This window comes from Phasianus colchicus, chromosome 15, assembly GCF_987193195.1.
Source record: "Phasianus colchicus chromosome 15, bPhaCol1.hap1.1, whole genome shotgun sequence".
NCBI classification, from domain to species: Eukaryota; Metazoa; Chordata; class Aves; order Galliformes; family Phasianidae; genus Phasianus; species Phasianus colchicus.
In genome coordinates this window covers 15,220,379-15,241,684 of record NC_143450.1, presented here as the reverse complement: position 1 = coordinate 15,241,684, position 21,306 = coordinate 15,220,379, and the positions used below count along the sequence as shown (strand labels likewise).

General features: G+C 37.5%; 1 protein-coding gene across 1 annotated transcript in view; it reads left to right on the top strand.

The window, feature by feature from the left end:
• SPOCK1 (SPARC (osteonectin), cwcv and kazal like domains proteoglycan 1) overlaps positions 1-21,306 on the top strand; it is a 257,135-nt gene that overhangs the window by 80,557 nt on the left and 155,272 nt on the right. The window contains exon 3 of the mRNA XM_031598373.2: positions 4,338-4,383. Coding sequence (XP_031454233.2) covers positions 4,338-4,383 — 46 coding nt within the window. The remainder of the gene's footprint in view (positions 1-4,337; positions 4,384-21,306) is intronic.

The following is a 21,306-nucleotide window of genomic DNA, read 5'->3' as shown; positions in this document are numbered from 1 at the left end:
GGCCGTCAGGGATGCAGGACTTGCAGCAAAGCTCCTTCACTGTACCCTTCAGTATGTTTGTGCTCTGTGAGAGGGACAAGAAAATTCTAGAGTTTGTGGTTCGCATTTATTTTCAGGTGTCTACAGAGGCCATGATAATATATCACATTTCTATAAAGCTGGGCTGAGCTAAGGCAGTCAGATCCGGACTGGGTTTGCAATATCAATTCGTCTCTTCTCATGCATGAATTTAGGTGTGCAGAGTCCCTTCAGCTAATTAAAGGATTTATTTAGTCATATAAGTCAGTGAACCATAAGCAAAACTCTCAAAGTGTGAATTCTGTGCAAGGAGAGAGATATTTTGGAATATTTGTTCATCAGAAATACTTGTCAGTTGCTGTTACTTGTACTGAAATGGATCCGTGCCTACTTTTACCTTCCCATTCCATCGAATAGCCTTTAAAGTCAGCTGTAGGAAGAAAAAATTCTCTCCTCTAGAAGGTATGTAACAGATGAGCATGAGGAAATAAACCTCCTGGTGCTTCTGTCAGCCAAAAGTGCCTTTCTTGGTGTTTTGTAGGAGACAAACATGCTAATAGAACAGCATTTGGCTAATAGCACAGCAGCTGCAAAGTGAGCCGTGACAGCCAAGGTGGGAAGGGCAGAGAAGAAAGAGAAAAGATTTTCATGTGAAGGTTGAGGTCATCTGAAACAAGGGATTTCACACTTTAAAGGCTGTTCAGGATAAAATTAGTGAATGTCATATCTTTATATTGTTTAATTTCTTTCTTTCTTCTCTCATTTGTAATGCTTGCGTTTTCAGGAAGTTGAGGTAGGTTTCCACTTTTAACTTGTAAATATCAGTATTTTAAAAATATCATATTGCATATTACATTTTAAACTCTGATTGCCAACTATTAATAGTTCTGAATAGAACATATTAATACACGTTGGTTATTAATATGTTAATATTGGTTTATTAACATGTTAATATTAAACCAAGAGAGGAGGTTTGTATGTTACAGCAGACGTAAGGTGTTTTAAGCACACTGATACCTTTCCCAGTAGAAAGTTCCAAAACAGATCTGTGTAGCCACTTTTTGCATAATGAATTTTTATTTAATAGCAATGTTAAACTCTGTAATCAAGTTGCTTGCATTTATTATTTTTACATTTAACAGCATACGTTTTTAGAGTACCATATATTGCTATACTAGGGCATTTTTCTTCTGTTGAAGCAGATTACAGTGAAATGATGGTATCCATTTGGGGATGTAGCAGTCTCTCCTGCTAACAAAAGTCCTTTCCAGTAAAGGTGGAAATTCCAGCAGTGTCCCAGCAGAAAGCCCCGTCTGTTTTTGAAGTCAGAAATTTAGGTGTGTTTAAATGAGGTGGAGATTTTCTGCTCAGCCATATCTTCAGGGTGAATTTCACCTTTACAGTGCTGTAAACATTCAGCTGCTTTTCTCACTGGTATCAATGCTGAACTGAAGCTCTAATGCCATATTTTCTGATTTCTTGCTGGCACAAATTGTTTTAAAGTGCAGTTGACCAGATTGCTTTAAAGTATGAATAGTCATTATTTGCTCCTATAAATACTAGTGACTTTTATATGTGTAAAATTTCAAAGATTTTCTCTATTCTCTTTAATTTTGTGGACCTTTTTTCTACATATCTTTTCTCATGTATTCCCACCATTAAAATCCTGTTGTTACAGTGTTACAGGCATATTCCAAAATATTAATTTTAAAACAGAATGCAAAAGGAGAAAAGGAGAAGGAATATGGTTACAGCAGAGATAGGTGCTTTGTAGATTGTTTTTTTTTTTTTTTTTTTTTTGAGCTAGGTGCTTTTTCTGTAAAATACTTCTTTGAAACTGAAAGTGAGATAAACTTCCTTTCCAAACCTTATTTCAAAAATGGCTCCATATGCCAACAGTAAAAGGAATCTTTCTTGGGATTTGAATTATTCAACAGTTTCTGATGCTGAAAACCAAGCAGCAAAGCAACACCTAGAAGAGAAATTGTAAACAGGGAATTAATAAATAAATAATCGTGTTTCCTGAAAAAAAAAAAAAAAAAAATGTTCTGCTCAAAAGTCTAAAAAAACCATAACCTGATTCAGAAAAGTTATTAACGCTCAGTGAATTTAGCAGTGCATCGTATCCAATTACAAAGCATTGTATCGCAGTGAGTTATGAAAAATAATCTTTATTGTTGCTGTGCAGTATCATCACAGTCCATGAAGTCAACACAGACATTGAGCATAAATATACTTTGAGAAAGGAAATACGTATTCTTGTGATAATCATCCAGAATTGCAGCCAGTCCCCTCATTACAGGGGGCATTTCCCATTTCCTGCCTCCAGTGCTGCAGGATGGCAGTCTGCAGTTCTCCATGCTGTGTTTCTGCTTCCCAGCCACAGCCCTCACCACGGAATGCACTGCCAGAAGGCACAGCATTCAGGAAGGGCATCCTGCTCTGCTTGCAGCAGCTCTCTGGGCTGTTCTGAACCCAGAAAGCAAGACAAAGTGACTTCCAGTCTCCAAATTGTTCCAAGCTGGGTTGATAGGTTAGCAAGGGAGCATGCGAAGTTCAGTTAACTGGAGATAAATGGTAAGCAAAGCTCTATGGAAGAAATAATTTAGGTATCTTACGTTGATGGGTTTTCACTTACCCTCTTGGCAGGAAAAAGAAATAAAAATGTCATTCTAATTGGTAAAGACATCTCTTCAGTGGCAGCCCTCAAGAAATGATTGTAGAACATTGGAAATATTAAAAAGGAAATAAAGATTAATATGCAGAAAAATATAACAGTGTTAGAGAAATGTTCCATGCTTCCTCACTTCAGATATTATTCTGTTGTTATCACTTCCTCTTACAGAGGGCACAAGTGAGATACACAGAATATGCTGAATACTGTGAGTAAAATGAATGTTGCAGTTGGGCTTGAGTTCTTCAGAGGTGGGGTTGGTGGTGCTCTGAAGTGAGTGAAACTTCTTTCAGTAAATATTTGCTCAGTGCATAGAGTACAAATTAATCGGGCACACAGAAGGGTCTGTAGAAAGACTGGAAGAAAAACCCTTGTTTGCAACAATAACCATTTGACCAATAGCCCTGAGAGTTCCTACCTTCTTGGTTTTAAAGTACAGTCTGAGTTATGTAAAGCAGAACCCTAAGACTCACTGTACAATCATATCTTTACGTCTGATTTAGGGAGTCCTAAGAGATAAAATTTACAAAAGCAAATTCACTGCAAATGTTCCTGGGTGTTACTGTAATTAAAGTGTAGTGCTTCTGATATTGTCTGAACAGAATCACAGAATCACAGAATTGCCAGGTTTGGAAGGGACCTCAAGGATCATGAATCTCCAACCCCCCTGCCACACGCAGGGCCACCAACCATCCCACCTAATGCTAGACCAGGCTGCCCAGGGCCCCATCCAATCTGGCCTTGAACACCTCCAGGGATGGGGCATCCACAGCCTCCCTGGGCAGCTGTTCCAGCACCTCACCACTCTCTCCGTAAAGAATTTCCCCCTGACGTCCAACCTAAATCTCCCCTCCCTCAACTTAAAACCATTTCCCCTCATCCTGCAGTTATCTACCCTTTCAAAGAGTTGATTCCCCTCCTGTTTGTAGGCTCCCTTTAGGTACTGAAAGGCTGCAATGAGGTCACCCCGCAGCCTTCTTTTCTCCAGGCTGAACAAGCCCAGCTCCCTCAGCCTGTCCTCATAGGGGAGGTGCTCCAGTCCCCTGATCATCTTCGTGGCTCCTCTGGACCCTCTCCAACAGCTCCCTGTCTTTCTTGTACTGGGGGCTCCAGACCTGGACGCAGTATTCCAGATGGGGCCTCACAAGAGCAGAGTAGAGGGGGACAATCACCTCTCTGTCCCTGCTGGCCACCCCTCTTCTGATGGAGCCCAGGATCACAGTGGTGAGATTTACATCTGTCCAAATGAATATGTGCATTTCAGAATCTTCTGTGCTGGTCTTCTACAACACTGTCTTGGCGTGCATCACGTCACGTTATCTTTATCACCAAAAGTTGTTGGCTGATACGAAATAACAGAGTTGTCAGGAAGTCTGTAATTAAGGGCATATTTTGAAAAATAGTTGGAAGATTTGATGTACTGAATGCAAGGGGTTTTTTATATTCTTTTGTTCTTTTTATTCAATTTCTAGCTTGCATTTACTACACTTTAGAGCATAAACTGTTGATAGTTTCATCTGATTTGGTACCTTATAATCAAAAGATGAGCTGAGCTGATTCTTTTGTAATTTGATTATGTAAAATTGTACTGAAAAACTTACTTATATATTTCCTGATTTTCCTTTTTTTTTTTCTCTCCATTTAGGATGATTATGTCAGAAACTGGAATCCAAACAAGCCTTTTGATCAAGGTAAAGTCAATATTTTGTGGTTGTCTTCTGTCATTTTTTGATATCCCCATATACTTTATGCTTTTCTTGTTCCTTCTGTCCCATGCATTTGTGAAGAGTTATATTCATACTTACATCTCACTCCCAATTTAGCCACAGCTTGAGGTGTTTTATATATAAGGGTTTGACTCATCTCTATTTTTTAGCTATGTTTTTTAATTCACATCCATTCCAGCTTATTTTCAGTGATGATATTTATATACTTAGGTTCTCTGCAACCATGAATCTCTGTCAAAAATGCAATATGAAACAGGTATCCTCACATAACTATTCTTTCATGTTAAAAACTTGTTAAACAAAAGTCATAAATGTAATTACTGCATTTCCTAACACTCAAGAGGAACAGTTCTTTGAAGCCCGTTGTAATGTGTGAATAGAGCTGATTTTCAAAAGAGAAAAGAATGGTATATATGCCACCGATTCAGTGTCTGTCCATGACATTCAGCACTGTCCTTGTCATGGTGAGTTGGTTAGTTATAACAGTGCTTCAGCAATTTCCAGACTAGTCAACAAAAGAAATAAGAAATATTCTAATTGCTGTGTCCAGGGTAGCATTGAAACAACAGCCGTGCCAGGAAGAACTACTTTAACTTGCATTTTAAATGATATTTCAGGTAACTTCATGCTGACAGTTCTCTGCTAACAACAAGCTTTTCAGTGTGGTAAAAGGCATTCATTCTAAATATCATAGGTTGACGTGATTGAAATGCTGGTAGCCCTGATGCTGCTGGACATGGTGGATTGGATTGCATAGTTTACATGGTTCGCATCCATGTAAAAAATCAAGAACAGACAACAGCAAAACAAAATATGCACAAAGATATTCAGCACTTCATCCTCTTGTAGCTGGATACAGAAGTTGTGCAAGCTAATAGCATGCAGTGATTTTGTCCTTTTAATCGGTGTTGTTTTAACTTGGCTATTTGTTATGAATGTCACTGTGATACCACATTTCTGTAACGCTGATTATAGTTCCAAACTGGAGCCCCTTCATTGAGTTGAATAGGAATCTTTGTGAGTTGTGTATTTCACTACTTCGTAGAGCTTTCTAGAGAGGTGATTTGTGGTTATTTTTTGTTTGCTTTTCCAGGACAAATGTTAACATTTGCACAGTTTCTTTTGGTCTGGTAAAACCAATTAACACCTGTTTGATTTATAGAAGATGACAGCATGCTGAATGAAGTGCAGTCGTTCACTTCTCTGCCTTTTGACAGTTGCTCGTTTTTCCTGTTTGTGATGTTCAGTGAAGTTTCTGTAATGTGGTTGAGTGCTTGAGAACACCTATGACATGAGGATATTACTTTAAGAACACAGGTGGATGGCAGATTTTTTCCCAGTCCCTAAGGCATTTTTAGGATCCTGCATTTCTTCAGCTAGCCTTCATGCAGTATTGAACATTGGGCCTCTAATAACTCCAGCGTCCTAGAATTTTCTTCAAAACATTATACTCTGTTAGCCTATTACTTTAGCCATCTATAATTTGTCTGGAATTTATAGTGTTATTTTGCTGGGTTTTTTTATTTTTACCAGATGTTATCCTAAAACCATTTCAAAAGCAATGATAATATATACAGCAACTACAATACAAATGAATTTCAGTGATGCAGATCCCTTACGTAGTCCTCTCTCTCTTGGATACTGCCTTCAAAGTTGTGTGACATTGAAATGGAGCACAAGGCTTCCATATATATCTTCAAATTTATTCATATGTATAGTTGATGTGCTTTTATATTCAGGACAGATATTCCTGCAAGCAAGTTGCTTTGGCAAATTATTGAGCAGGCAAGTAGTTTTTGTTTAAAAATAAAAATTAAAAAGAAAAGCCATGAAAAAAAAGAAAGAAAAAAAGAGAAAAAGCACCTTAAGCCCCATGCAGAATGGAAGAAATTGCAAATTAAATAGCAAAACATGAGTTATTTTAAAGCAATATTTACACCTCTGGAAATTAAGAAGTATGAAATTTTACTTGTAAATCATATCACAGTGAGATGAAAAAATGAATCAACTAAAGAAGAAAAGGAACAAATGGATAAAGGGGTAACTACATACATGGTAGACCACTGAAGAGAAACTTCAGTGAGAAGATGAAACCATAATGCTTTCTTTATTTGCTTTCAATTTGAGCATCAGCAGTCATTTACTTCACAAACCAGACATAAAAGGGAGCAGCTTTGTCAACCAGACTTGAATCTCTAAAATTGCTGAAATGCTTAGGAAGGAAATATCCACTGGAGTCTCTGAGGGCACACAGTTACTTTTGAAAAATTAACTTTACATGTATTTCTATATTTCATGCAATGTATTATGTCCACGTGGCTCCCAGGAACATTACTGGGGACATACACATATTAGAGCTGAAGAGCACTGATTCTCTACCTTTACGGAAATGGAACTTCAGTTTCAAAGGAAAGGGGAAGATGATGTTTTTGTCAAGGTATATATCCACAGAGAGATTTTCAAAGGCATTAGAGGGATTTAGGATTACAAATCCTATTGACTTTGAATGGAACTTATGCTCCCACCACTTTCAGAGTTCTTATGACCTTCTGTATTCCCAAGAGGTAAAAAACAAAAAGGTAAATCCTGGCAAAATATTGCAAAGAGATTTTGAACTGACATGCTCTAAAACTGTCTTGTTCATTGTGTTACTGAGATTTCTGACTCTGGGCAAAAACACAAATCATTTTAGAGTCTGAAATCACAGACAGATACCTTGAAGCGATACAAACAATTGTACATCTGATAAAGATTCCTGTCTCTTTACAGAGAAAAGGATCATTACTCTCTCAGTGTAAAATCTCTCCCTGACTATGGATAGCCTGTCTTCAGAAGGCAGAGCGCAGACAAGGCAGTGCTGTCTGAGCACAACACTTTGCCCTGCACAGATGCTCCTGCTCTGCTTTTGTCTCATTTAAATCTTACAAACAGATTTTATTTGGCCATAGATCATTCTTTTTGACAGAGAGGCCACTGCTTCTCTTGGCCCTGGTAACATTCACCCTGGCAAGGATGTTAAAATAGCCAGACATACCTTTCTAGGGATTCTAGAAATCTCTCTAGATCTGAGGTGGATCCAGATGCTGACAAGAATAATCCTCAACATACGTATCAATTTAAGGATCTATACATGCACAAATGTGGATATACTATGTTTATGTAGGCAGCATACCATTTAAATAGGAAGTTCTGAGAAAATTTCCTGTATTTAGTCTTTTCTTCTCCATCCTCCCTGCTCTGACGTTATTTTCTGCGTTGGGTGTTAATACCACCTAAGCTCTCCTGTGAGATTGAAAACTTTTTGTGTGTGTATTTTTTGGGGTTCTTTTATCCCAAGATTGTACCGTGAGATCTGCACACACAATTCGAGCTCTGTGCTCAGCAGCAGGTCTGTGTTCTCCACATGATTCTTTTTGAGAGATATTCAAAAAGCAGAACCACAACAAAAAGGTGGTTCTTAGAATGACTGGAGGGAGAAAAAACTCCTCTGGTGAGTGAAGGAAAACAGCCTGCTGCTTCTCTCCTGGGCTATACAGGCTATGAGCATCACCTCACTTGGCTAAAGCTAACTTACATCAATGTCTGCTCTTTGGAACAGGTCTGCAGCATTTTCGCATTGACAATATATTTCTAGATTCTAAATTCATGTTTTAAAATCATATGGAAACCAAACAGTGGAATCGCTGTGAAAGCTGTTGATGGTTGGTTACCTGCTAGAAATGATCTCTTAAAGGCAGCCAGATGATACAGAATATGTTGAACAGGTTTAAAAATGAACTATAGACAGAAGTCTTGAAAGTCAGCAGTTCTACTTCTAGGCTTGTACTTGATTTGCATCTTTTAAAGAAGAGCGAGCTGGGACCAACCAACGTTTCTAAAATTAAAAGCTTTCTTTATTCAGCAGATTGAAGTACTTAATTATGCATTTAAAAGCAATACACTGCAGTCTAGCTGTCTTCTTTCTGCTTGTAATGCAGAGAGATGTCTGCATCTATGTCTCAAGGAAAAAAAATACCTTGTTTTGGAAGAAAGCATACGTGGCTTTTACTGAAACAAGCCCTAGAGAGTTGCACAAGGTCTCTTTGCATAACATGCCTTCTCAAGGGAATTCAACTTCTGTGCCTCAGCTGCATGTAGACAGTACCAGAGTAATCAGAATTTATTTTTGGCATTGCTACTGGCTCAGATTTGTATTCCTCTTGAAACTAGGAGAGACCAGTACAAAGGTGAGCATCTTACTGACCAAGCCAAGCTAACAAGGTATTTGGGCTGCAGAAGAAAGAAGAGCGTATAGCCTGAAAATGATTGGTAGTCATTAATATTGAACTCAATTCTGTCAGAGCTGCTGAAGTCAGAAAGCAGGAGAGTGGAAGGGGCAGGTTAGTCATGGTTTTTAAAATATGAATCAAAGGATTGTGTGGGGAGTTTTTGTTGGTTTCTTCTATTTTTTTTTAATTTTTGACAAGGTCATTTCAGAGTTCTTAAGAGGCTTGACAGCTGAGTTGACGTATTTTCCTCGTCTCCATTGATTTTGAGGGAAGAAAAGATGGAATCAGGGAAAGAGTTTAGCGTAGCGCCCTCAAGTCAGAGATTTTGGTACAGAAATGAAATGTCTGATGTTCTTCACCTAGACAGACTCACCACAAAATTAATCCATTCAAACTTCATGTGTTGTTGTAAGTGAAAACTGTTAAGTAAATGTTATGTTGTTACACATGTCTGCTAAAAGCCACGTCTCGACAGTTTTATTAAATGCTTTGATAGACAAATAAATGCTGTTAATTTTTCTGGTTAAATACATAAGTAAAGAGTACATTATGTTGGGTTTAATGTTGTACGACTGGGGACAAATTTGCCAGCCATATGGCTTTCTTATTTCATGAAGCATTTTTGCCCTAAAGATGGGAACGATGGAAGAGATGGGGTGCACTTTGTAGTACAGATCCATAAGCTGTGAATCCAAAACATTTAGGCCATAATTAACAACAAAGTACACTTGGAGAGGAAAAAAAACATGATTCTGTTGAACTATTTTCCCCCAAATATGCACCAAGAACTCTTGAATTGTCTGTTCAGCTTAGTGCAGGTGTCACCCTTTCCATTTTCATGGTGACACTGTTATATGATTGTGTACTCAGCTGGCCAGATTCCTACTCTTAATCCTGCCTCTGTCACTGGCTTAAAGAGACTGGCTAAAGCATGGTGCCATTTTACCCGTCACTACTGACACAAATCCCAATGTTCCAAGCTGCTGGACTTCCCAGGAAAAGAAACCCCCCATCAAAAATACTCAGGACATCCCTCTGTGTTCCCCAGACTATCTTTATTTTCACTGTCTCTATTCCTAATCCTTTTCCCTAACACCTGAGAAGCCTGGGCAGCCTTTTCTCTCATTCTCAGGGCTTTCACTTCGGACATGATCTGTCTGTGGTGAAAAAAAATCCAATATCCCTATCTACTGTACTGTAAAAATCCTCATCTGCCTCAACAGGATTTACCTATGACTGACTCTGATGTCAGACATGCACATGTAGACTTGACTATCATTAATAACTACGAGCACGAAGTCTTTATCACTTCAAAAACAATTCCCCTTTTGAGCACTAATGAAAGCTGAACTGGCAAAATACCCTCACTTTTAAAGAGGAAACTCTGCTTTTCAGTGGGTTGTGGCCTCCAGTGTAGCATAACCTGTGACTTTCACAGTTCAGTAGCCCCATGGAAGTGAATTTGTTGAATGCAGAACTTTATTTCTAGAGACAGATGTATTGCTATTCATGTTTCCACCTCTGCACTGAATTGTACAGAATTCTTTCTAGTATCTGACTGGCAAGTCCAGGCTCCAGAAACCCTCCAGCTTCCTGCAGCTGTGCGCAATAAAGTTTGCCTAAAATTCATAAGCCTTCCAAAAGCAAAAAGACAATAATGGTGAGCCTGTGATGCTGGATGAAAATCATAGAACCTGCAATTACTTTTGAACATGTAATTTTCTTTTAGCCCCGTTAAGATGTTCTTTCAGAAAAGCCTGAATAAATTCCTTTCAGAGAGTTTAGTACTGTACATATCTCTAGCACAAATATATGTTAGCTTTATAATAAATGTTTTCCATTACTGTGCCTCAGATGGCACATTTCAACTGAATAACTTATTTTGCAATTTATTTTTTGACTGTATTTGAATTAGTTTTAGAAGCTTATTCATAGGACAACTGCACATGAATTATGCTTGTAAATCTTCAGTAAATCAGTAGAATTTTAAAACATGCTAACTGAATCAACGAATACAATAGCTGAGATACTGCATATGAAATATATTATCTTCTCTCAGATGTATTTCGAGCAAATTTGGCTGCTTATATCCTCCAAGCAGATGCACGTCTTCACGTGATAGAAATGTAATATTAAATTTCTTACAAGCTTATAAGCAACCTATTTTTTTCATTAAATATAGCATCAAAAGTGATGGAGATGGGATCCCCATCTGTATAGCATTATAGCTGATGTGCTTTGAACTCAATGATCAATAGGTTGCTTGTCTAGAATTTTATTAGCACTTTGGGAACACTTGTTAGTTTGGTCAATAATGGTGCTGACTTTCTTTTAAAATCTCTTACTTCTCTGCCTGTGAAGCAGGTAATTTTTCAAAAGGAAATTCGTGCTTTCTCCTCATGCTTACTTTGGTCCTATTGGAATAAATGCATCTTTGGGAATATCATATGGCCCAGCCCTGCTCTCGCTGACATCGCTTCGTAAACAGCAGTCCCCTCCTTTTGCTGCACTTTAAAGGATAGGAATTCATTCTTTGAACATATTTGAATATTTTAAAATGAAGTGCTTGGAAAAATGCAGGCCTGCAAAGCTTCCTTCCTTATTTACTGCAAAGAGGCCCTCCCACAAAGTGTCACTCAAAGCAGTTGCTTGGGTTTGTATTCTGGTCGTGCCTTGTTCAGTTTCCTGCTTTGATATTATTTGGTTTAAATCTATTGCTCTGCCATCCCATACGCAAAGGTAAGCTGCACAGTATTTAAACGTGTTAATACAGTTGTGAGTTCATAGTAACCATCGTTTGATTCTAATCAAAAAGAGACACTTCTGGGGAGAGAAAAGGTAGGAGGCAGACAATGGGCATTAAAAGATAAAACTAAAACTTTCTAGGAAGCCAACATCCAAGTAAAATAAGCAGTTTCACAGATTTCAAACATATACATTTGAGGGGAGTAATTGTTAGGGGAACAAAAGCAAACTATCTGAATACCAAGGATTTGGTTAATGACAAGGTTCTTAGTGACTTCAGTGGCAAGAAATTGTCTACAGAAAGTGAAACTGGGTCGAACTCTTAAAGGAACAAAAGCTATAGCACCAAACACAGAAAGCCAGGTACAAAATGAGATGTTTGGGAAAGGATTTAAGATTAACAATCATCTACGAATGTATCAGAAAGTAGAGAAAAATCGAACTGATGACTTGCAGCTCAGTGGAAGGAGAAGCCTATCTGAAGGCAATGCTGGGAAGGGAAAAACGTTGTTACTTGTCTTTGCTTTACCTTTAACTTAAAAGGTCAGCTGCAATCAGATGGGTATCGCAATTAATATCCTCTGCTGAAGTTTAAGACTATGGATTAGAGAAAGAAGAGGCTTGAGTAAATTAGATGTCTGCAAATCAGTTGGGATTGATCTAAGGGTTAAGTGAATTGTCTGAAATAATTTTAGAAGTACTAAAAGTTATCTTTGAAAACATGTAATTGTGGAAGCCCCAGGATGCACCAGTCACATACCCATTTTTCAAGTGGGAGAAAGGGAAAAAAAATGGAAATTTTATCTCATGACTTGATACTGAAATCCTGAAAAAAAAAGTCAAAGTAAATATTAAAGCAAATGCTTGTTAACATCAAGAAGATAAGGGGATGAATAAAGCTGGTGTGAATGTCAAACAAAATCTATTACTCTTCCTGTGACATTTACAGGCCTTGAGACACAAGGATAAGCTTGCATTGTCATGTATCTTGACTTTAATAAGGCTTTTGGCATTGGTTTACATTAATGTCTTATAAGCAAGCTTAAGAAGAATTGTCTAAAAGAAATAATTGTGAGGTGACTACAAAGTCCATTGGAAAGCTACATTCTGGTTGTAGTTTTCAATGTACTGTGTTAGGCTGGAAGGATGAATTGAGTATAGTGATCTGTTGTAGGTCCAGTATTATTCACCTCTTTCATTAGATTGCAGGTGTTGAAATTAGTATTATTATTAAATTTAGAAATGTAGCCAAGTTGGGAGAAGCTGTGCACATACTAAAACAGTAATAAAATTCAGAATGGCCTTAAGACATTAAATAAATGGTCTGAAAGCAAAGGATGAAGTCCAGTCAGGACAGATGCAAAGTTCTAAGCAGGGTAAGAATAAAAATCACAAAAAATAGATGAGTAAGAATTGGACAGTCATAAATTCTAACTGATAGCCATAAAAAAAGATTGGGGATTACACTGGGTTATAAATTGCTAACAGTCAACAGCGTTGTTCTGTTGCAAAGGAAGTAAATGTTGCATTGCACATGAAACTAGGAGTAATCATTTAGCTCTAGTATGCACCAGTAAGACTTTGGCTGGAATGCATCGTCCAGATTTGAGTACCAGTCTTCTAGAATACAGTGAATCAATTGGAAAATACCCAGAGATCAATGATCAGTGTTGCAGAAAATATACTCTAGGAAGAAAGACTGAAGGAGAGGAGATGGCTCTGGGGGGAGGGAGAAATAATCCTATTTTCAATAGCAAAGCGGTGGAATTGTGCACAATGTGTCCACTGTGGACAGAACGTTACTGCAAAGATGGATTTTTGCCTTCATAAAGACAAGAACAGTTAAGCATTGTGAGAGGTATTTTAAAGTCTGTAGAGTCTCTTGTGTTTGAAGGTGTCCTGAAATATGTTTGACAAATTTCTTGTGGATAATGGCACAGATAGGTGATCTAGCTACAGGGAAGAGAAATGGAACCAACAACCTTCTCAGAATTGCCATTCTAGCACTGTGATTCTGTGGATGCATAGTGATTAATGGAAGTCAGTTAATTTTGCTGAAAGAACACAGAAGAAATGCTGAACAAGGTATTTCTTAAAATAGATTTCCAGTCAAAGCAAGGAACGGGGAAAAAAGATGAACAGGTATCTTTGACAGACATTTTGGCACCATCTGCAAAAAATACAGGTTCTTGTTTGATGGGAACAACGTGCATAAGCTTCATCACAGGCTTGCAAACCCCCATAAATGTAAACATGGACTGGCAAAAGTCTGCTTTAGCCAACTACATCTTCCTGTCTCACTTGCTTTCTAGTACAGGAGGACATCCTGTAGGTGATTCTGGGATGGGATATCAGTGTTTTTTCTGACCAAGCAAGACCATGCTCTAACCCTAATGATTCAGATTGGGTGAAAATCAGCTAGCTATTTCTTTCCAATCCATTAGATAAAACATGACAATGCACACATAGTTAGGAATTAAATCTCCTTCTGCTATAAACCCATATGCCCAGGTCACCAGAACTTTAATTGAATCACAGCTATTTTCCTTCCTGTTCTTATTACTTGAGATTAAACATGTTTGCATAAAATACTAATAATTTGATGAAAGCTGACTACTTGCATTCTAGTTTTGCAATCCTTAGTCAATTTCGAAGTTACTTTAGGCTAAAAAATGATACCTCAACAGTACATATCAGGATGAACAATTAAAAAAATATATGTATTTGTGTGTTGTTCACTGCTAAAAAGTTCCCTAAAAATAGTGGTATAAAACAACTATCACGTTGGTTGGCATTGTTTAGTCATTCAATCACAATCTATCTTTTCTCTTCGTGTCCTCTGGTTGCAAGATATCAATGGATTTTGTGATTAATGTGTATCTTCATGCTGTCAGTTATTGGCTAGCAGCTTTCTTTAAAGGTCTTGTTATTCAGTGTTTCGACTTTCCATACATTGTCTTCAAAGCGTAAGGTCAGGAAAGCTATATCTGAAAGCAAGAATTTGTCTTGCACTGTCCTTCATGAAACCTCTGTTGGAGGATTTGATCTATTTTATCTAGGACATGTTGTCTAGCATCATTGTTATATATGTGCATCCTTGCAGTGCCTCTGTAACCATATGAGAGGGAGGTATCCAGATGAATTGCCTTCCCAAAATGAGGAACTATTGTGTTCTCTTTAACCAAAAGACAGAAAAATAGAATCAAATCTGTTCCTGGGACAGCTTCAGTATATAAACTGAGTAATTAATTCACTTAGTTTCTTCCCTACCATCTCATTCTTAGCAGCAGATAAACAGAACCCTGTAATAAATGAGCCTACAGATAAGCAATCCTAGGGATCATTGCACTTTGCAGCAACCTTTAATGCAATGTAAGGAACCTTTACTGTAATTATTTTAATGTGATACTTCAGTATCTTCATGCAGTTTCTTCCAACTGCTGCAATTTAAAAATGTGTATCAGCAAATGCACGCAACTAGTCTGTGAGAACAGAAGTGTATTTGCTGCGGAGGCTACAGCATCTAACCCTGTCTGTGTTCAGTGAGGACCTTTGCATGGTCTTTCATATTTAAAACCAAAAAATTGTTGACTTAGGCTGTAGATTCCTGTGAAACTGAGAAAGGGAAGAAGCCCTGTTGTGCATAGTGGTAAAAAAATAGGGAAAAAATGCTGACTTTCATTAGATTATAAAGATACCTAAGAAAGCTGTGTTAGATTTAAAAAATAAATAAAAATTTAGCCATGATTTGTTAATTCCATCATGAACTTCAGTACCAATTGTTTTTATGATTATAGTAAATTCTCTCCAACCCACAGGACCAGTTCATCCTCAAAATCCAAATAATATTTAGCTATCTCAAAGTAGAGCATCATACAGGCATGTTACATGTCTGTAACAACTTCTCCATGTTCAGTGTTATCATTCATCACTATCTTTAATATTGGTAGGAAAACTGTAAAATATTCATTCTCCTGTGCCAATGCATTTCTTTCCTTGCCTTCCTTCTCTTCCATTTTTTTCTCCATTTTGCCTGAAATACAAATGGCAGAATAATCACGTGATGATTGTCTGCAGAATGTTCCTCTAAAGGCATCATATTTTTATCTAGTTCTTGCATTTGCAGTGTTCTCAGTGTAAGCTGTATTTAATTGTTCTCACTCTTATTTGCCTAACTGCTTCTGGCTTCTTCATTATTCTATTGCAAAAAATGTGACTTGATATTTAGGCAAGCGTTTCTCATTTTCTTTCCATTTCTCCTTCTGAGCTGCTTTTTCATTGAGTGACCCCACTAGTGTATTTCCCTACACAGAACTGTGCCAATACCATTTTTCCAATGCCCATAAATAAATTAAGTATACTGTGGCTTGAAAGAGGAATTGCTATCAGCTGGTGTTCTTCTACCTACACAAAACATTTTATCTTCTTTCAGTTTCTATTACCATTCTCTCCCTTGATTTTGTATGGGAAATTTCATTCCCTGTCAGCATCATGTGGCACATTTGTGTGTAGCATGGTTGATGTATGGAACCATTGCAAACACCTAGCGTGGGTAGCTCAGCTTTTAAAATTGCATTGAAGATGAACTTTCTGACGGATGCAGCTGTCTGTATGAAATGAAAATAGGCCTGCTTGTATCAGTCACATCTGCCTGGTTACCTGCAAGCCAGTTGTCTATTCTGTGATAGTTATCTAGTGAGTCTGTAGTACACACTAAAATGAGTTTTTCAGGTTAGACAACATATAGGATGCTGCTTTGAGAACTAGCTGAGAATATTCAAGCTTCATTCTGTTGTTTGGAACAAGAAAATGGCCATACTTTGTCTATTTATTTGCATCATCTTTGTGAACAGTGCAGAATATTTGAGGATTTCCTACAAGAAGAGCTGGCAAATACATACTGAGGAAAAAAAAACAGTGTTTTGGGGTGAAGGCCAAAGCAGATGAGAATTTGAGATACTGTCACTTTATCTCCCTTTGAGCTGAGGAAGAGAGCTGAACGAAGGGAAGATGAAGTATGCAACAGGTGATGCTTTGAAACAGAATCAGATAGTTTAATAATGGATTTTGTGTGTGACAGTCCTTTGGCATCGCTGATTTTTGCCTGTCCATTAGTATGCTCTCTGTTTTGTCAATCTAACCAGAAGGGAAGTGTCTTTTGCTTGCTCTTGTGAAAGAACTGGATTTTTGTGATCTCTCTGCAGCTTTTAAATTAAAAATTATTATTTTGAATTCAAATAAGGAAACGGCACTCTCCAGACTTCAAGATATGAGGTTCACCTCTAGATAGCATTCAGTGAGGGAAGGGATGGTATTTCAGTAGATTGCTGAAGCAAAGCAGCACGAGGTGAAGACTTTGCATTCTGCAGGGAAGAGAGGCCAAGAAGGGAAGATTTAAATGTATGGAGCAAAAGTATTTCTTATAAGAACTATTTTAATTTTTTGGAGGGAATGTGTACATTAAACTCTATTTTATTATCTCCCTCCATGTGTTTGTCCATTACTTTGGCACAGTATGATTTTTCAAAAGGAAATGATTAAAATTAAAGTCTGAATTATTCTGAAGCATGTTTTTTTAAGGCATGGAATAATTATGGAATAATTATAAAAGGTTATTTTTATAGGTAGGCAGTTTCCTCCACGATAAGAACTTCTATAGTCTGAGAAATTAATTTTCAATGTGCTACCTAAATAAAAGGTTCATTAAGATCTTCATATGGTTTGTAGGAGGGAGCTAATAAGAACATTTTGTTTTCTATTTCAATTATGGTAACTGTGAATTGACTAGTATTTTAATAAAAATTAATAGTAACATTTATTTTCCATTGAGTGCAGTGAATTTACGTGATATGTCTGAAACATATAAAGAGCCTAGGGTGTGGATGTGTGGTGAATGGATTTCGTTTTAATGAACTGTAATGTAATTGCCCTGTCCTGGCAATTAAAGCTGGGCATTAAATCTAAATTCATTAATTCCTTTGCATCCTTTTTTTTTTTTCCATCAAGAGTAGAGGAGGAAGTACTAAAAATTCCTTTAAGCTCATAAAGCTGGAAGAAGTGTATGACGAATAGATTTGGAACGGATTACTAAGAGGTAGAACACAAAGGCAGAATTACAGCGGTGTCAAATTCTGCCCTCAGTTACATGCAGGCTCCTTAGTGATATTACAGTGATTTGAATTCAGCTTAGGCTTGCGTTACGTGGATGGAAAATGCACACTCGTGTATTTGTCTGTTTTGGCCATTCCAACAGAAATGGCCAGTAGTTCTTTTCACATACATTTTACTATTCATAAATATTGCAAATAATGGAGCCAATATGGGCCAAAATAGTTTCTCTTTTTTAAGGCTTGCTTGTGTTAACTTGTGGATTTTACTTATTCCTGGCAAGGGAAGTGCAAAAGTGTAAAAGGAATGTTGATAACTTTGGTAGAAACACCTAAAATCTTGCAAGGACTGGAAAGTCAGCTGCTCATCTCTTGTCCCTTAGCACAAATAATCATAACCACACCTCAGATCTTCTTATCAGTTCTGCTGAATGCTCACTTCTGAGTAGTGGCTGGTAACATGGTAACCTTGTTGTCTCTTGAACGTGGAAAAACATTTATTTTTGAAGATTTGGAATAAATAGGAGGTGATAAGGTGGAGTCTGAGGTGTTTGGCTTTATGATTAAAATACTTACGAATGATAAAGCCATGGTTTTTAAAGAACTTTCAAAGTGAAATGAAGTACATGAAGCAAACTATTATGCACGTGTCCCATTTTTGGAGTTTTGCTATTCAGTGGTGTTTTCTATGGGATGTTTTCATAGCAGAGACTGGCAGCAAGTAACAATTAAAAAGCGAGGACTTGACCAGATCTGACAGAAAGGTCTTCCAAAGCAAATACGTCTTAAAGAATGTGGAGATCCAGAAGTGGCTGTGATCTCAGCATGATCCCAAACTTTGAGAGTCTTAGTCCTGTTCTTCTAAATTCAAATACATTTATGTACTGTGTCCTTCTACTGAAGCAATTTCACACCTCATCTCCTAGAGATGAAAATGGCGCGGAACAAACTATAAATCCAGCCCAATGTTAGTTCAGTAGATACATCATCCTATCAGAACTTTTTCACATAAATAATTAGTTCATTACTTTCTCAATCCACTAAACTTGGAAAGCTTTGGAAGTGACATCAGAAGATATTATTTCAAGAGACTTTCAAGGAGTTAGCTAATCCACCTCTTGTCTCGGGAAGCATCCACTATGTCTGCATCGTTCCTAACAAATGTTTTATTTCACTGAGTTCCTAAAGATCTCCCGTGCAGCATGCCCCACGGTCTGCTCAGCAATTTATTCTGGTAGTTTCCTATTTCTACCATGAGAAATTTGTAACCTGAACTTTTGTTTTTGCAGTTCACGTATTTGAATTGAAACTTTTAACATCGGCACAACAAACAGTTGGGTACCTGACAGCTGGGTGTATTTAGCAGCCTTTTCCTTATATGAAGGCTTGTTGTTAGATTTTCCTTCAGTGCTATTGGTTTTTCCTCCAATATTACTGGCTTGTCTTGCTAGCCTCTCTCAGATTGATCAAACTGGGTTTCTGTGAGTGGGACAGGGAGCAATCTATCTGTACAGTAACAGAGCTAAATCTACCTGTTGTTTTTGCAAAGGGAAAAAAAAAAAAAAAGGCAATAGGAGAGAAGTAAGAATGGTGTGCAGCAGGGATTATCACAGCACTTTTACATTTCTTCAATACAAACTGCCTTGTATGGGCATTTTTTTCTGGTGGTTTGGATTTTTGCCAGGATAGTATCCTCCATAAATAACCCAACCCAGTGTTTGCATTCCTGGTGTTCTTCACCAGAATCTTTGAAGCAAGAAGCATTTACACATCGTTTGAAATAATTTCACCCTCATTGCTTTCATCTGGTTAAATAATCCTTTAATCCATGCTCAGAACCAACAGATCTTTCCTTTTTTAATGCTTTTACTTGTGGATGCCTATACTGTATTATGGTAGTGTAGATAAGGTGTGACTGATCAGTTTATCAAATAACTGTTGTTACTGGACCATTAATTCTGGGTACATAGAGTATTAGGAGTACAGATTTTTACACCAAGGGCCAGTGGTATTTTTTTTTATAATATAGATTTAGAAGATATTTATGCAAGCAGAAAATTGAATCAGCATTACCATCAGTGCATTAAATTATTACATTTTATTAGAGAATTCCTTTAGAATATAACAGCAGATAGAGATGGAAGGAAGATGCATGGGGGTTACCAGGAAGGGCTTAACGTCTTTAAATTGCAGAGGCTGCTGCAAAAGTGATGCCTCCTATTCATTTCCATGGAAACTGCAATCAACACAAAGAGCACAGTAACAAACACTCAACTGCAAAACACTGTTTTTCAACATAGTCACCACCATTAGCTATGCAGTTTCAACAGCAATAAACAGGAGCCTGCATGCCATGCTCATAGGGGGAGAAAAAAAATAAGCAGATTTGCAGAAATTGTAGTCCATCATTTTTCTAAGGTTCTGCCACCTTAATTTTGCCAAGCACCAGATCAGGATTCAAGAGAATCACTGCTCAATATTCAGGGTTAATTATGAGCTAACAGAAAGGAGGGAGCAGACTGAACAGCGGGCAAGAAAGGGGCAAGAATTCCTCCAGCTTGTTGTGAAACAGTCATTGATACATCAGTTGGCATTTAACAGCTTAGTTTTTTCCTCTGTCACATACCAATCCTATCCTTTGCTGATCAGTGTGCACCAAACCTCACTGGGGATGGAAACTTCCTCCTTGCCTCATATTCATGTAGTGGCTTCATTATTAATCAGTGCTGATAGTCCTTCACCTCTTCAGCATCGTGTCTTTGGATTCTTCCTTACGGCAAAGTGAACTTTTATAAAACTTTCAAGTCTGATCATGTTAAAATCTGTCCAATGTTTCATTCAAATTAAAATCTATTACATTTTTTTATACCCTTCAGCTACTAATTTCTGTAACTTGATGAGAAAAAAAAAGGATGACATTTTTTGACACTTTGTTTTGTGTAATCCTTTAGGACCTGAAATCCACAGACCTGGTATTTTCTAATGGTGGATCATAATATCACTGTAGTAAGTGGGAATTCTATCATTTATCATAGTGGAGGCAGAATTTCAACGGAGATGCTTTCTTTGTCTTAAAGTCTATGATGATGAATTGAAACCAGGCTGTTAACATCCTTCTTTTACTTCTTTTTTTTTTTTTAGTATCTGTACCAACAGTGATATATTAGCATGGAAAATATTTTGTCCTTGATGCTGAATGAATGATCCTAGAAATAACTGGAGATTCTGCTCCTGTGTCCTTGGTGGTGCCACTACGTCTGTGACCATAAGACAGAGATATGGGAATACTCTACTGAATAACAGCCTGATGCTACTGGAGTTTCCTGTAGCTCATCCCACTGCTCTCCCCAGAAAACCTGGGTTTAGTTGGTATTAGCCTCCTAAAAGCCTGTTCCTTAGGAAAGTCAAATTGAATTAAACTGTCAATCCAACAGTCTGTCTACATGTTCTTTCTTTTCATCATTGGTTTTGTCTGTATTTATTTTTGCCTTCCATTTGTTTGTAACATTTCATAGAACCATAGAATGGCCTGGATTGATAAGGACCTTAAAGACCCCTGCTATGGACAGGCTTGCCAACCACTAAATCAGGCTGCCCAGAGCTATACCCAGCCTTGCACATTTCTCTTTATTTAGCTCCATTTTTTTTTATTTTTTTATTTTTTAAATAAGCTTAGTTACTTTCTTGGACTATTTTGGCTTTTTTCTGTACAATCTTTATGTCACCAAAATTCATAAAGTTTAGCTACTATTGAAACTTGTGGTGAA